Source organism: Pelodiscus sinensis, chromosome 10, assembly GCF_049634645.1.
Source record: "Pelodiscus sinensis isolate JC-2024 chromosome 10, ASM4963464v1, whole genome shotgun sequence".
NCBI classification, from domain to species: Eukaryota; Metazoa; Chordata; order Testudines; family Trionychidae; genus Pelodiscus; species Pelodiscus sinensis.
This window is the reverse complement of record NC_134720.1, coordinates 49,268,033-49,283,201: the sequence shown is the minus strand read 5'-3', so window position 1 is coordinate 49,283,201 and position 15,169 is coordinate 49,268,033. Positions and strand designations below refer to the sequence as shown.

The window sequence follows — 15,169 nt, the reverse complement described above, 5'->3', positions numbered from 1 at the left end:
TCGCCACGGAGGACGCGGGCAGCGGGACCGCTGAGACGTGCCACGGCTCCGCCGCCCGCGTCCTCCGCGGTGAGAAAAGCCGCTCCACGTCTCCCTGGTCTGCTGGGGGGGGGGGGATGCAGCTAGTGCACCCCTCCCCCCCCCAGCAGACCAGCCTTTTCTCGCCGTAGAGGATGCGGGCGGCGGGACCGTGGCGCGTCTCGGCGGTCCCGCCGCCCGCATCCTCCGTGGCGAGAAAAGCCGCACCGCATCTCCCTGGTCTGCTGGGAGGGGGGCGCAGCTAGTGCGCCACCTCCCTCCCAGCAGACCAGGCTTTTCTCGCTGACGCCTGGGGTACAGCAGCTGGGATGCTGCTGGGTTGGTCCCGCCGCGCCAAGGGTCGGCGCTACCAGACCAACCCAGCAGTACTCCAGCTGCTCTGCCCCAGGCGTGTCTGATTCAGCCGCTGCTGGTCAGTTTCAACAGCAGCTGAATCTGGACGCCAGTTCCGACTTACATACAAATTCAACTAAGAACAAACCTACGGTCCCTATCTTGTACGTAACCCGGGGACTGCCTGTATTACAAATCTGCAGATCAACAGACATTTCCTCTCCTGCATCATCACCAGCTGCACTCTTCAGTGAGCACAGCGAACACCGTCTGAAAGCACAGCCCAGTCGAACAGTCGGTCAGCAAAATGGGGCAGATTTCAGACCAGGAAAGGAGCACATCTCAAAGGTTGGGGCCCATCAGAGAATGATCTACCAGCGTCCCCTGTCTGAAATGCCTCTGCTGATCTCAGTTGCTGCCTGGGGAGCATGTGAGAAGGATGTTAATTAAATACACAACAATAATTACCTTCTCCAGAGTCTCAGGATGAAGTTTAAATCCCAACAACCACAAGTTCCCAATGAAGGGGAGGGGAGTTGGTCCAGGGGGAAGCTGCCTCCCTGCCCATTGCAGTTTCAGAAACTGCACAATCAAGAGAAATGCAACCAGAGCCACTAAAAACTCACTGATCCCCAACATCTTCTCGCTCTTGCCTTTAGCATCTGGCTCTGGACAAACCTACTAGAGCAAGCAGGCTAAGTTCTCGCTTTGCTGGAATCTGACTCATTCCCAGAGAGCTTTCACCCCTCCTGTGAGTCCTACTTCCTGTTTTGTTTCTCTTCCTGTAGACGCACATTGGACTGGAGTCTGGAGACAAGCCAGGCTCAAGTTTATCTGAGCAAACTTTTATACCACATACTTTGTCCTCACCAGCCAAACCACTCCCACGAGACCTTAACCTTTGAGTTCCCAACCATGGCAGTCTCCTTGGCATTGGGAAAAAGTGTGGATTTGGGAGCTCGCTGAGTGAAAATTATGTGTAAAGTTATTTGAAAATGTTATTGCATAACAGCTACATCTAGGCATGAGATTTCATTTGCTGAAGGTGAAGCTCTCCCAGAAATCAATGGGTTCTGATTTTAACCCAACCCCCCTCAAAGCTTCTGAGGCGGAAGCTCTCTTAAGCTCCGGGTAAAACTTGCTGCTGTGTGACTGTTTATAATTGTGTTTCCCGGCTGCACCTGTTCTCTAGACCTTTAATCATTTTTGTTGCTCTTTTCTGGACCCTCTCCAATTTCTCCACATCTTTCTTGAAATGTGGTGCCCAGAACTGAACACAATACTCCAACTGAGGCCTAACCAGCGCAGAGTAGAGCAGAAGAATGACTTCTCGTGTCTTGCTCACAACACACCTGTTAATGCATCCCAGAATCATGTTTACTTTTTTTGCAACAGCATCACACTACTGACTCATATTCAGCTTGTAGTCCACTATAACCTCTAGATCCCTTTCTGCCGTACTCCTTCCCAGACAGTCGCTTCCCATTCTGTACGTGTGAAACGGATTGTTCCTTCCTAAGTGGAGCACTTTGCATTTGTCTTTATTAAACTTCATCGGCTGCATCTAGACTGGCTTGATTTTGAGGAAATACTTTTTCCGTTAAAAGTATTTCCACAAAAGAGCATCTAGATTGGCACAGATGCTTTTGTGCAAAAAGTGCTTTTGTGCAAAAGCATCCGTGGCCCGACTAGACGCGATTTTGCTCAAGAAAGCCCCAATCACCATTTTAGCCATCAGGACTTTTTTGCACAAAACAGTTCTTCCCTGTCTACACTGGCCCTCTTGCGCAAGTATTCTTGTGCAAGAGGGTTTTTTCCCGAGCCGGAGCGTGAAAGTATTTGCGCAAGAAGCACTGATTTTGTACATTACAAAGTCAGTGCTCTTGTGCAAATTCAAGCGGTCAGTGTAGACAGCTGGCAAGTTTTTGCACAAAAGCACTCGCTTTTGCGCAAAATCTTGCCAGTCTAGACGCACCCCATCCTGTTTACCTCAGACCAGAAGAAGACTATGGTGAGTTGGAGTACCATGTCTTGCTTCAGCTTAGGTTTCTTTCCATAGTTCAGTCTATAACCAGCAACAGCGATTGCAAGCGCTGCAACAGCAAGTGGTATAAATACAAAAAGTTCATGATGGTTTCCCGGATCCACACCAGCGCTGGGAGGGATACATCCCACTGGAACACTGTTCAGGGCCATTGCCTCAGTTTCCTGTAATAAAACAAAAAGTTTGCCGGTCTTGGATACAATCCAAGCCTCAGTAATGGTTATTGGTGTTAGCCCAGCGTCTGCAGTGGTCCAGACTCCTTTTCCCTTGTAGGAGTGCAGTACGCGGGTTTGCATTCCCAAACTGGGGTGTTTGATTACCACAGTGTCTTCAGGTGCATATTTAGAATCTTTGAGTGGCACAGTGTGGCTAGGAGAGGTTCTCCCTGTAAGGAAGAAATCTCTTACTGATCGGACTGCCCGTAGGGGTTTGCTCTATAGTATTTAATCTGTTTTCTCATTTGCCATTTGGGTCCTCATGGATTCTTTACTTCCCCACTCCCATGGGTAGGCACGGGGGAGATGGAGATTCACTACCATAAGGGCTGGTTGGTCAAAGCTATCCTATTCTTCAATACTGGCCTTCTAATTTAATTTAGTTCCATTAATTAACAATCTAATTAGTCTCTGGTCTAAATATCTGGTTAGGTCTAGTGAAGTGGACACAGAGCTGGACAAATCCTTCAAACTATTCAGGATCAGTCGGTTAGCTTGGCTGGTGTCTAGGCCTTTACAGGCACTGGATATTACTGCATTTACCAGCCTGGATTCTCATACAATTTCTGGACTATGACATAAGTGTTGCTGACAGAGTTTCCAGGCCTAAACCAATCTGCGATGGTATCTGTTAAGCCCTGTCGTTGCCTAATTAGGCACTTGCCAATTTGATTAGCCAGTCTAGCACACAGCTGGTCTATACCAGTGTGGAACATCACTAAGGTAAGGACCAGTGACAGTTGTCCTGGTTCTGGGACAGGGGTATGTTCAGGGCATGATGCACAATTGGGAGGCTCTATTTTGTCCTCAAGGACCTGGTTAATAATATGGCAAGTTAGCAATGGCCATTGTTTAACAAATGACAGCCATGCCTCAGGGGTTACCTTTGTCTGGGCTTTAAGTGGTAAGCCCCAGTGGGAGTCAGTAGGTCCAACTCCAGTGGCCTAATGTTAGTGTTTAGCTTCTTTCCCACAATATTCCATACAAACTTTAACTCAGAGGACTGTGTAGTCTTTGTCCTCGTAGTGTTCATGTTGTTACAATAAACAAAATAATTCTGTGTGAATGAGGGGAGGCCCAAGGCCGTGTATTCTCATTGCGATTAGCTTGTATTTTTCCTATGTATGTGACTTGAAGGAGGTTACGTTGATTACAGTCGCTGTTTCTCTTATAGGACCAAGCATGGTTCACAGATGTTTAATTGTTAACCCATGCAATTCCATAATTCTTAAGGCCTTTTAAGGCATCAGGCACCAATGAGTAGCAGGGCAAGTAGCTGTTGTTGCAATGGTGAGGTTACTAGTTTCCTCATTGTTGTGGGCATCTTTACTTAAATATGCTGATATCTTACTTACCCATGTTGTTACTTATAGATTTCTTATTATCTCTGGCTAAACCACTTTTATGGTTAGTGTGCAAATTTACAGAAGCTAAATATTTCATTTGTGTGGCCATTAAAACAAAACCAATCTGGTGGGGGAGAGGGCTGGTACCCCACTCCCAGTCCTCTGTTCACGTGATGCACTCTTTGCTTCCTTCCAGTTTCTTCTTTATTTACCTGTGGAGACATTGTTAACATTCTCCTAGCCTAAACAATTACTAAACTATCATCCCTTCACTAAAGTTTAAAGTTGCCAATTGATTGGGCCCAATTATTAATTTTGTTGGTTTAAATTCATGCTTCTGCTTTACTCAAAGTATCCTTTCATTAAAACAATATCTTACACACAACAATATTTGCAATTCGTATTACAATTAAGACACACAAGACAAACTTGGACAGAACACAAACTTATTGTGTCATGACACAGAACCATGGTTTTTGTTGTTGTTGTTTGTTGTTTTTCTTCAGCTGGCACCAGCACTTTCTGATGATCTGAAAGACAAGAAAACATTTCTACTCCCATCGGGGTGGCCTATTATAACTTAAAATACTGCCTAAGATCTGTTAGGGGAACCTGTTACAGCTAGTTCCTTAACACTTCTATGGGCGAGTGAGCTACAACTTTCCTAGAACAAGGGTGCTTTATCGGTACTCATGACCTTCCACTCCCTCGAATTACCTTTGAGTTGCTAGCCTTCCCCAACAGTGGCATGCCTCAGTTTCCCTCTTGTACCACAGATTAGGATTAATGTGTGAGGCTATAATGCTTTTCTTTAGCACGAGGTGTTGGTTGGCCAGTTACTGTTCCTGCAAGCAAAAAGATTTTATTTTCCTAAAAAGAATCATATGTACAATGTTACAGGCTTACTTATGAGGGACAGTTAGTTTCACACCTCTTCAGAACAGAAAGGCAGTCTGCACTTACTTACAACCTTGGATCGGAGAGCAAGCTAAAAGTGTTATCAACTCAGCCTTGACCATAGACACAGTGAAGTTTCAGAGTTTGGATTCTTAAAACAATAACTTGGTTTTCTTAGAGAGCAAATTTAACCTTAAAAGTTGAATGCCCAACACAAGCACTAGCCAATTTGTGCTTTGTCTGTTTGCAATTTTAAGCAAGAGGACATTATCCAAAACAAAATAAAACTAGTTAATTTGAAACCCACAAAATAAAGTTACAATATATAGAGCTCATTCTTTTATGCAGTTAACCAATTAAGTTTCAGTAGAATCCTTAATTTTCCTTTTGCAGATTTAACAAAGTGTCTGTAGACAAATGTTTACATTTGATTGTTTCTTTGCCTAGATGGTTTGCACAGTGCTTAAGAAAGAGGCTGCAAAGAAACGAGGTGTCATTTTTAAAGCAGGTTTCCCTTCACATATTACAACAATCGGTTAATTCTTTCTACACTCCCTCGGAGTTCACTTTTTTACCTTCACATGCTTTTTCCTCTTAGGATGCATCCTGATTTCTGCTAAATGACTTTTCTCAATGGCACAGGTTTGTTCAGTATCAATTTGGTAAGGAGGTGGGCTTTCCAATTAGCTCCACACACACCTCCTGATTCCTTTCAGTAGGTAAATCTGACTGTGTGTTATTGCAGTCAGCTATTACTAATTTTAAACTTCTCAGTATAGGGTTTTCATAACATCCATGCTGCAGCAGAGTCGGTGGTGTAAATAGAGTGCTCATCTTTGGACAGTCATTTTCTTTTGGGCTATTCCCGGTGGCAACTCTTTTCCCTCTAATATGGGCTTAATGCTTGGGAGAGGAGTGTGAAGTGTTATGGCTTGAGTTTGGATTAGCTCCTCTGTTTCCCTTAGTGCTGTGTAGGCTGTCAAAAGCACTTTTCATAAAGCGTGTAATTTAACTGTGACCCTTGCCATAACTTCGAGCCAAACTGTATGGGGCGGCGGGGTACAGTTTCTCCTTGCCATAAGGCATAGGACATCCCTGTGTTTCCCACAGTGAGGTACAAATGAAATGGGGCATTAGGGTAAATCAGACCCATAGACTGATAAGTGCATATCTTGTTATCAGCTGTCTCTCAGAGCTTCCTCATGGGGGGGGGGGGGGGCTCATTCCCAGCGAGCATGCTTCCTGAGCAAATTATACTGGGAGTAGGTACAAATTAAGATTCCCTGTTTTTCTAAATCTTTAATTAGTTTACAGACCGGAGCCATAGCTTCGGCTGGAATGCTGTACTGTTTTATCTTGGTTACAGTGAAAGGCGGGAGAGCGGGGGTTTGAGCCAGCAACGTTTTAAAGCCAGCTCCAAAAGCTCATTTTTCTCTATTAATTACTTTCTCCTTCCCCTTTTTACCCTCAGGAGGAGCCGTTCCTGTAGGTGCTCCATGTCCTTATTTAGGGTTCGCACCCGGGTATCCAGGTTCTGGCATTGCTCCCAGAGTTCGTATCTCTCTCTCTGCACTCTGATAAGCTCTGTTTCTAACTTCCAGTAGCTAGTACAGGCTGCTTGCCACACACCCTTTAACAGCCAGATGCAAGCGCCTTTCTCTAAAATCTCTTTATCCCATTTAGGGTTGCCCCATCCCTCTCGGGCAAACTCCTTTTCTATACAGCTAAAATCCATGTCAATCGTGACAGGCTTCACGTTGCTGTATATGAACCAATAACACAATCCTGCCGACTACGCCAATTCTGTCAGCCGACGGTCAGGGCAGTGTGTGTGTGTATGCTTCTGAGAAAAGGTTTAACGTCCGTGTCTTTACTGCTAGGACCGGGGTCCCATCGCAGAGGGTAGCCAGCAGGCCAACAGACGCCCCGTTATATAGGAAGAGCTTATTACACCTTAGATTTTAGCTGCTAGAACACAGGGGTTCCTTCGCAGCAGGCAGCCTAGGAAAGGCTGAAAAGGTGCCCCAACGGATCTTGTCACCTGGGAGTGACACAGATCCAAACGCCCAAGCTTTCCCTATGTCTGTCCCTTTATGACCGGCTGAAGTTCTTTTAAATTGTGCTTGGTTCTGTTACAGCAACTGGAGGAGTCAGGTTAAAGCTTAAACAGTTACAGGTTTATTAAAAGACTTATAAAAGTATATGGTTACAATGGCTATTGCTCTATTTCTTAAATGCTAGCAAATATATATATATGTCTTAAAAATGATCACAGGAAAAAGGTAAAGATAGAAAATAGAAATAATGGTACCAAATGACAGCTTAATCTTTAAGAGCTCTAACACTATGTGTATATATATATATATATATATATATATATATATATACACACACTTAAGCAAAGGACCACATCCAGGTACAATTTTTACCCCTTTCTGTGCCTCTCGACTCCAGCGTGTCAGGCCAGGGCCGGTCTCTCAATTCCTAGGAAAGACGAATACGAGGTGGGCGTCCCCTCTGGAACCTCGGGAGATCAAACACCTAACCCAACCAGCAGATAGATGGTAGATTGACACTCAGAGAAAATGTGCTGCTGGACCCATCTATATACCCCTGGGGGCCCGTATCCTCTTTCTTATCTAAGAGGCCAAATTCTACTGGTCCGTTTTGTGGTGCCAGTTCTTACAAGCAAGTTTCAAATTAATTTACACTTGCAAGAGAGATAACTAAATTGTGAGTACTAGACATTTTTTTACTGGGCGAGAGATTCCTCCCCCCGCGGATGGATGTGTGTTCGTATCAATATGGGTTTGAGTCAAGGGCACTCCTTGGCAGCCTCTTGGTCAGCAATTGGCGTATCTCTGTTTACAGCCATTCATGGTCACAGCAGCCTGGGCCTTCTGCTCTGTGTGCCCTGTATGCTCCAGGCAAGCAAAAATGGATGTTACAAGGGGGGTTCCTGTCTGGCTACAATCATCTGCAAACTTAATAAGTGTACTTTCAATGCCAATATCTAAATCGTTGATGAAGATATTGAATAGAGCCAGTCCCAAAACAGACCCTTACGGAATCCCACTTGTTATACCTTTCCAGCAGGATTGAGAACCATTAATAACTACTCTCTGAGTACAGTTATCCAGCCAGTTATGTACCCACTTTATAGTATCCCCATCTAAGTTGTATTTGCCTAGTTTATTGATAAAAATATCATGCAAGACCGTATCAAACGCCTTACTAAAGTCTAGGTATACCACATCCACCACTTCTCCCTTATCCACAAGACTCATTATCCTGTCAAAGAAAGCTATCAGATTGGTTTGACATGATTTGTTCTTTACAAATCCATGCTGGCTGTTCCCTATCACTTTACCACCTTCCAGGTGTTTGCAGATGATTTCCTTAATTACTTGCACCATTATCTTCCCTGGCACAGAAGTTAAACTAACTGGTCTATAGTTGCCTGGGTTGTTCTTATTTCCCTTTTTATAGAGGGCACTATATTTGCCCTTTTCCAGTCTTCTGGAATCTCTCCTGTCTTCCATGATTTTCCAAAGATGATAGCTAGAGGCTCAGATACCTCCTCTATCAGCATGGAATACAAGCAGCCAAGCGCTTCAAGCAGCATGTGGAAGAGTAAAACTAGCAGTGAGCTTTAACCTGACTGGCTATGCAAGTGTTCTGCCCCTTTGCTCCTATCTGTGCATAGGCCTGAGGGTGCTGCACTAGCCAGGATGAAAGAGTCACTGCCCTTCCTGACAGGGTCTGTCAGAGCTTTGCCATTCTGTTTCTGACCCATTGAGCCTCGCAGGGCTGCAGGTTAACCCTTTCTTTCTGCTGCTACACCTCCAACTTCAGTGAGACAGCTAACAAATTCCTGGTCCACCCTAACTAAAGCCTGACTCTCTAATGCCTTGTTTCACATTTTCTTTCTCTGCTCTGTGCAGGAGGAAACCTGGGCAGTGATCAGTAATGAAGTGGCAATGGGCTGCAGATGAATTGTCCCAGGTCTAATAGATCGAGAAATGGACTCCACACACCTGAACTGACACAACCATCAAAGTGGGACGTAAGAAGAGAAGGTGAAAATTCACAAGCACATGCCTGCCAGCCTAATGGCTCTTCCAGTGCTTTGTGGGGAGGTGCAGCCCAGCAAATGGAAGCACAGATTTTATAGGGGTGGGGCTTGAACGGACCCTCCGGAATGGACCTGGTGTCAATTTCCTTCACTCCCTCCGGCAGGCTGGACGTGAACGCCCTTAGCAAGCTGGGGAAGATGAAGATCTCAGGCTTTACCAGCTGCTCCCCCAAACACACACAGTGTCCTGCAAGAGCAGAGGGACAGTAGTTAAGATGGGGAAATGCAGGGAAGGCGGTTCCATTTGAAAAAATGAATTACAATTGGACTGAATGTGTTCTAATTCTTAAGTCCAAGCTCAACCTACTTCTCACTGGTGGAAGAAAAATACCACCTGCTTCAAGTGAAGTCAGTCAATTAGTGCATCTGGATTTATTGGGGTCTGAGGATAGACCTAGGCACATGCGGCACAGTTGGTTCTGTTCTCTGAAACATGTGACCATGTAGGAAAGATGCAGTCACTTTCCATGTAACAGCTACTCTACCGTGGATGATAATAGTTATTGCCTTCTGAATTCTAAATACAACAGAATTATTTGTACTAACAAATGGGAGGGCCAATGCATATTCATTACTTTTCCAAATTAGCAAGTGAACGGACCATTAAAATCAATCTCAGAATATATCTTCCTTTATTTTGACGATTATTATTTTAGTATGAATAAGAACAAAAAAGTAGCCACACTGGGTCACACCAGCGGTCCATCTAATCCCGTATCTTGTCTTCTGACAGTGGCCAAAGACAGAGGGAATGACCAGAACAGGCCAATTATTGAGTGATCCATCTCATCTTTTGGCAATCAGAGCCTGAACCCTGGGGTTGCATACTGACCATCTTGGCAAATAGCTAATGATGGACCCATCTTCCATACATTATTTTTAATTCTATTTTTGAACCAAGTTATACTTTTGGCCTTCTCATCATCTCCTGGCAGTAAGTTCCACAGGTTAACTGCACTGTGTGATGAAGCACTCCTTTATGTTCATTTTAAACCTGCAGTGATTGCTTTCATTGCATGACCTCAGTTCTTTGTCTCATATGAAAGTGTAACTGACACTTCCCTGTTCACTTTCTCCACCCCAGTCATGATTTTATAGACCTTTATCATGCCCCGGAGTCATCTCCGTTCCCAGCTGAAAAGTCCTGGTCTTTTTAATTTCTCCTCCTATGGAAGCTATTTCATACTCCTAATCATTTTTGCGGCCCTTCTCAGCACCTTTTCCAATTCTAATGGATCTTTTTTTGAGACAGAGTGATGAGATCGGCACACAGTATTCAAGGTGTTGGTGTACCATGGAGTTATACAGCGGCATTATGATATTTTCTGTTTTATTATCTCCCTCTTTTCAAATGGTTCCTAACATTCCATTAGCTTTATTGAGTGCTGCTTCATGCGGAGCAAATGTTTTCAAAGAACTGTCCATGAGGACTCCCAAGACCTCTTTCTTGATTGGTAACATACAATTTAGAACCCATTATTTCCTGAATTTCCAATATAATGATTGCCATTAAAATATCAGTGTTTGGATTTTTAAGTAGCAAAAAGGGTCTCTCATATGCTACAATGTGGAACCTTGCGGCATATCTTGACATTTTCATCACACCCAGGCTGCAGTTGTACATTTTGCAAAAATAACAAAGTTCTAACAATACAAGAGCCCCCTACAGCAATGAGGGGCAACTTAGGCTAGTGAATGGGCTGCGTAAGTAGCCTCCTTCATCTCTGTGGGTGGCAATATTATCATAACCAAGATGCTTGGTGGATTCGTGCTCCATCCCCACTTCTCCCCCTCCCCGCCAGAGCTGGAGCGCCACAGATCAGCTGTCCATGGCTCCTCCATGCTGGTAGGGAAGGAGAAGAGCAGGAAGTGTGGGGCTCTGGTGCCCTGGTGCGCAAGAGGCATGTGAGGGAGGGGAGCGGGAGGGAGTTTATGGGCCACAGGTAGAGCCCCTAGGGGTCACATGAAGCCCACCGGCCACAGATTGCCCACTACTGCTTTCATTTAACGACATGCTATTATGTCATTAAAAATGTTCACTGGTGCATGTTTGCTGTAAAAATACAAGTATATGATAACGCAGCAGTAAAAACATCTGCAGACAGAGGTCACTGTCGAAAATGTAGCTTAGGAAACAGAAGCTACTTTGGGGAAGAGAACAATCAGTTTCACACATACAGAATGGGAAGTGACTGTCTAGGAAAGAGCACTACAGAAAAAGAAAACCTTTCCCATTTTCTCTAAAGGAGATTCATGCCTTACTAATATACTAGAGTTCTTTGAGGGGGTCAACAAACATGTGAACAAGGGGGATCCAGTGGATATAGTGTACTTAGATTTCTAGAAAGCCTTTAACAAGGTCCCTCATCAAAGACTCTTAAGTAAAGTAAGTTGTCATAGGATAAGAGGGAAGGTCCTCTCATACACTGATAACTGGTTAAAAGACAGAAAACAAAGGGTAGGAATAAATGGTCAGTTTTCCGAGTGGAGAAAGGTAACTAGTGGGATCCCCCAAGGGTCTGTCCTGGAACCAGTCCTATTCAACTTGTTTATAAATGACCTGGAGAAAGGGGTAAATGGTGAGGTGGTAAATTTTGCAGATACCAAACTATTCAAGAGCTTCAGGGGGTAGCCGAGTTAGTCTGTTACAGGAAAAAAAACAGCAAGCGAATGGTCTGGTAGCACTTTATAGACTAACAAAACATGTAGATGGGATCATGAGCTTTCGTGGGTACAGCCCACTTCTTCAGATGACCGGAGTTATGATTAGAGGACAAGGAAACTTAAAATAAATAGGAGAAGGGAAGGGGGCGAAAGAAAGATGTTCTGTCGCCCACCCCCCTACCTCTATGCATAAAGTATCAGGAGAAAGGGTGCTAAACCTGGGTGGATAAAGATCACAGTCAATGGATGGATAAGGCAGGAAGGATACCATTCAGAAAGTAGCTAGCACCTTCATTGATAAAAGTTCCACCACCCCATATCTTAAGTCCATAATTAATTGAATTGGATTTGCATATGTACTGTGATTCCAAGCTTTCCCTAAAAGCGGCGAGGAGTCCTATGGCACCTTATAGACTAACTGAAGTGTAGGAGCATAAGCTTTCGTGGGCAAAGACCCACTTCGTCAGATGCATGTCTTTGCCCACGAAAGAAAGCTTATGCTCCTACACTTCAGTTAGTCTATAAGGTGCCACAGGACTCCTCGCCGCTTTTGCAGATTCAGACTAACACAGCTACCCCTCTGATACTTGACAAGCTTTCCCTGTAGATTTGGCTCGAGGAACTGGCCAGTGACAAGACTGCCACCTTCAGATCTGTGAGATTATGGTTAGATAAACAGAAATGTTCTGCCACTGGCTTCTGAGTATTTTCTTTAAGTATATCCCATTTGTGTCCATTGATTCTTTCACGTAGAGAACGTCCAGTTTGACCAATATATATTGGGATATGTGAAGATATGTATATCTTTAAAGATGGGGACTAATTTAGCTACAACTACTCAAGAGAGAGAGATCTTGGAGTCATTGTGGATAGTTCTCTGCAAACCCCCACTCAATGTGCAGCGGCAGTCAAAAAAGCAAATAGAATGTTAGGAGTCATTAAAAAAGGGATAGAGAATAAGACAGAGAATATCTTATTGCCTCGATATAAAACCATGGTACGCTCACATCTTGAATACTTCATACAGGTGTGGTCCCCTCACCTCAAAAAAGTTATATTGGCATTGGAAAAGGTTCCAAAAAGGGCAACAAAAATGATTAGGCATTTGGAATGGGTAACACATGAAGAGAGATTAAAAAGACTTGGGCTTTTCTGCTTAGAAAAGAGGAGACTAAGAAGGGGTATGATAGAGGTCTAATACAATCACGACTGCTATGGAAAAAGTGAATAAGGAAAAGTTTACTTATTCTCACATAAGAACATAAGAACGGCCGTACTGGGTCAGACCAAAGGTCCATCTAGCCCAGTATCCTGTCTACCGACAGTGGCCAGCACCAAGTGCCCCAGAGAGGGTGGACTGAAGACAATGATCAAGCGATTTGTCTCCTGCCATCCCTCTCCAGCCTCTGACAAACAGAGGCCAAGGACACTATTTTATCCCCTGGCTAATTGCCTTTTATGGACCTAACCTCCATGAAATTATCTAGCTTCTCTTTAAACTCTATTATAGTCCTAGCCTTCACAGCCTCCTCTGGCAAGGAGTTCCACAGGTTGACTATGCGTGGTGTGAAGAAGAACTTTCTTTTACTAGTTTTAAACCTGCTACCCATTAATTTCATTTGGTGTCCTCTAGTTCTTCTATTTAGGGAACTAATAAATAACTTTTCTTTATCGGCCCTCTCCACACCATTCATGATTTTATAGACCTCTATCATATCCCCCCTCAGTCTCCTCTTTTCTAAACTGAAAAGTCCCAGTTGCTTTAACCTCTCCTCATATGGGACCCGTTCCAAACGCCTAATCATTTTAGTTGCCCTAGGTATGTCTACACTACCCCCTAGTTCGAACTGGGGGGGGGGGTAATGTAGTCATACGGAGTTGCAAATGAAGCCCGGGATTTGAATTTCCCGGGCTTCATTTGCATAAAGCCGGCCGGCGCCATTTTTAAATGCCGGCTAGTTCGGACCCTGAGCCACGTGGCTACACGCGGCACGGACTAGCTAGCTTGGATTAGGCTTCCTAATCCGAACTAGCTGTACGCCTCATGGAACGAGGAACGAGGTGTACAGCTAGTTCGGATTAGGAAGCCTAATCCGAACTAGCTAGTCCGTGCCGCGTGTAGCCGCGCGGCACGGGGTCCGAACTAGCCGGCATTTAAAAATGGCGCCGGGCGGCTTTATGCAAATGAAGCCCGGGAAATTCAAATCCCGGGCTTCATTTGCAACTCCGTATGACTACATTACCCCCCCCCAGTTCGAACTAGGGGGGTAGTGTAGACATACCCCCTTTTCTGAACCCTTTCCAAGGCCACAATATAAGAACTAGGGAGTCACCAAATGAAATTAATAGGCAGCAGGTTTAAAACAAACAAAAGGAAGTTTTTCTTCACTCAGTGCACAGTCAACCTGTGGAACTCCTTGCCAGAGGGTGTGGTGAAGACTAGGACATTAACAGGGTTTTAAAAAGAGCTAGATAGATTCATGACATATATTTTGTACCCTGGCATGACTGTGTCCCACTGACTGTCCTCATTCCACCATGTTTGTGATGCTTAGTATATCATACTGTGAGCAAAACTTCTTCAAGCATCAACAGCATGGTCAGCTGTTGTAAAAGATGGCACAAGTAGACATCATATCTCTGTGCCCTGAAAAATGTACAATCTAAATGGATACGAGACTCACTTGTCCAACCCAGAAAAGAGAGCTAGCTGATGGATTTTCCTCTCTCCCCCACAGATATGGGTTATTACTCACATCATCCGCTTAGCTCAGAGAAGTTAAGTGAGTTCAGATCACACAACATATCAGGAGCATAGCTGGAAACAGAACCAAGGTCTTCCAACTCCCTCTCCACTGGAGCGCAGCCTTCACAACACTCTTATTTTAAAAGATGCTACAATAAGTCCTCTGCAGCAGTGATCCCAAACACAGCAATGATGCTATTAGCTGCAGTATCTCAGGCCATTACTTGAGCCTACTGCAGTATATAGGCTAACCCCGTGTTTGTGTCCATGCAATTAGCAAACCATGGTTCTTGAACAAGCTTCTAAGTTCTGTGTATGTAAACAAAACACATTCATTCACACAGCAGGGCACAATCATCGTGTGAGCAAAGCCTTTGAGAGATTTGTCAGGGTTCAAAGGCATAGGGACTAGTTTTACCTGGAAATTCCAATATCACTACCCCCCCATGACTTTCCATTCAGAGGATCAATCACTTAGCTCAAAGTTATTGTAACCTTTGGACCCTGGCACAGAGTTATTCTGGAACTGATAGCAGTGAGTGCTGAAACCATCAGAAAGGGGGGGGGGGGGAAGCGGTGGTTATCTACACTATGCCCTCTCTTTTAGCTCCCCAGATGCAAAAGGAGAGAAGTTTTTAAACAGTGCTGGGTAGCAAAGGCTTTTCTGCTTTCAACCCACTCTGTCTTTCCTTCTTCTTTGCCCTCCTAACACATCCCCGAGTTTCATTTCCCTAGGATATTAATGGAGAG

At 44.4% G+C, this 15,169-nt stretch overlaps 1 protein-coding gene across 4 annotated transcripts in view; it reads right to left on the bottom strand.

Moving 5' to 3' along the window:
- Positions 1-7,428, bottom strand: part of LOC102451003 (cytochrome P450 2J2-like) — a 29,496-nt gene extending 22,068 nt beyond the window's left edge. The window contains exons 1-3 of one of the 4 annotated variants that reach the window (XM_075938136.1): positions 7,304-7,428; positions 4,695-4,822; positions 2,362-2,580 (exon numbers count right to left, since the gene is read on the bottom strand). In XM_075938136.1, coding sequence (XP_075794251.1) covers positions 2,362-2,580; positions 4,695-4,727 — 252 coding nt within the window. In that variant the 5' untranslated portion in view covers positions 4,728-4,822; positions 7,304-7,428. Of the gene's footprint in view, positions 1-1,054; positions 1,185-2,361; positions 4,508-4,694; positions 4,823-7,303 lie in introns of those variants that run through there. The other 3 variants (XM_075938135.1, XM_075938138.1, XM_075938137.1) reach the window with 3 other exon arrangements.
- Positions 7,429-15,169: the final 7,741 nt, after the last annotated feature.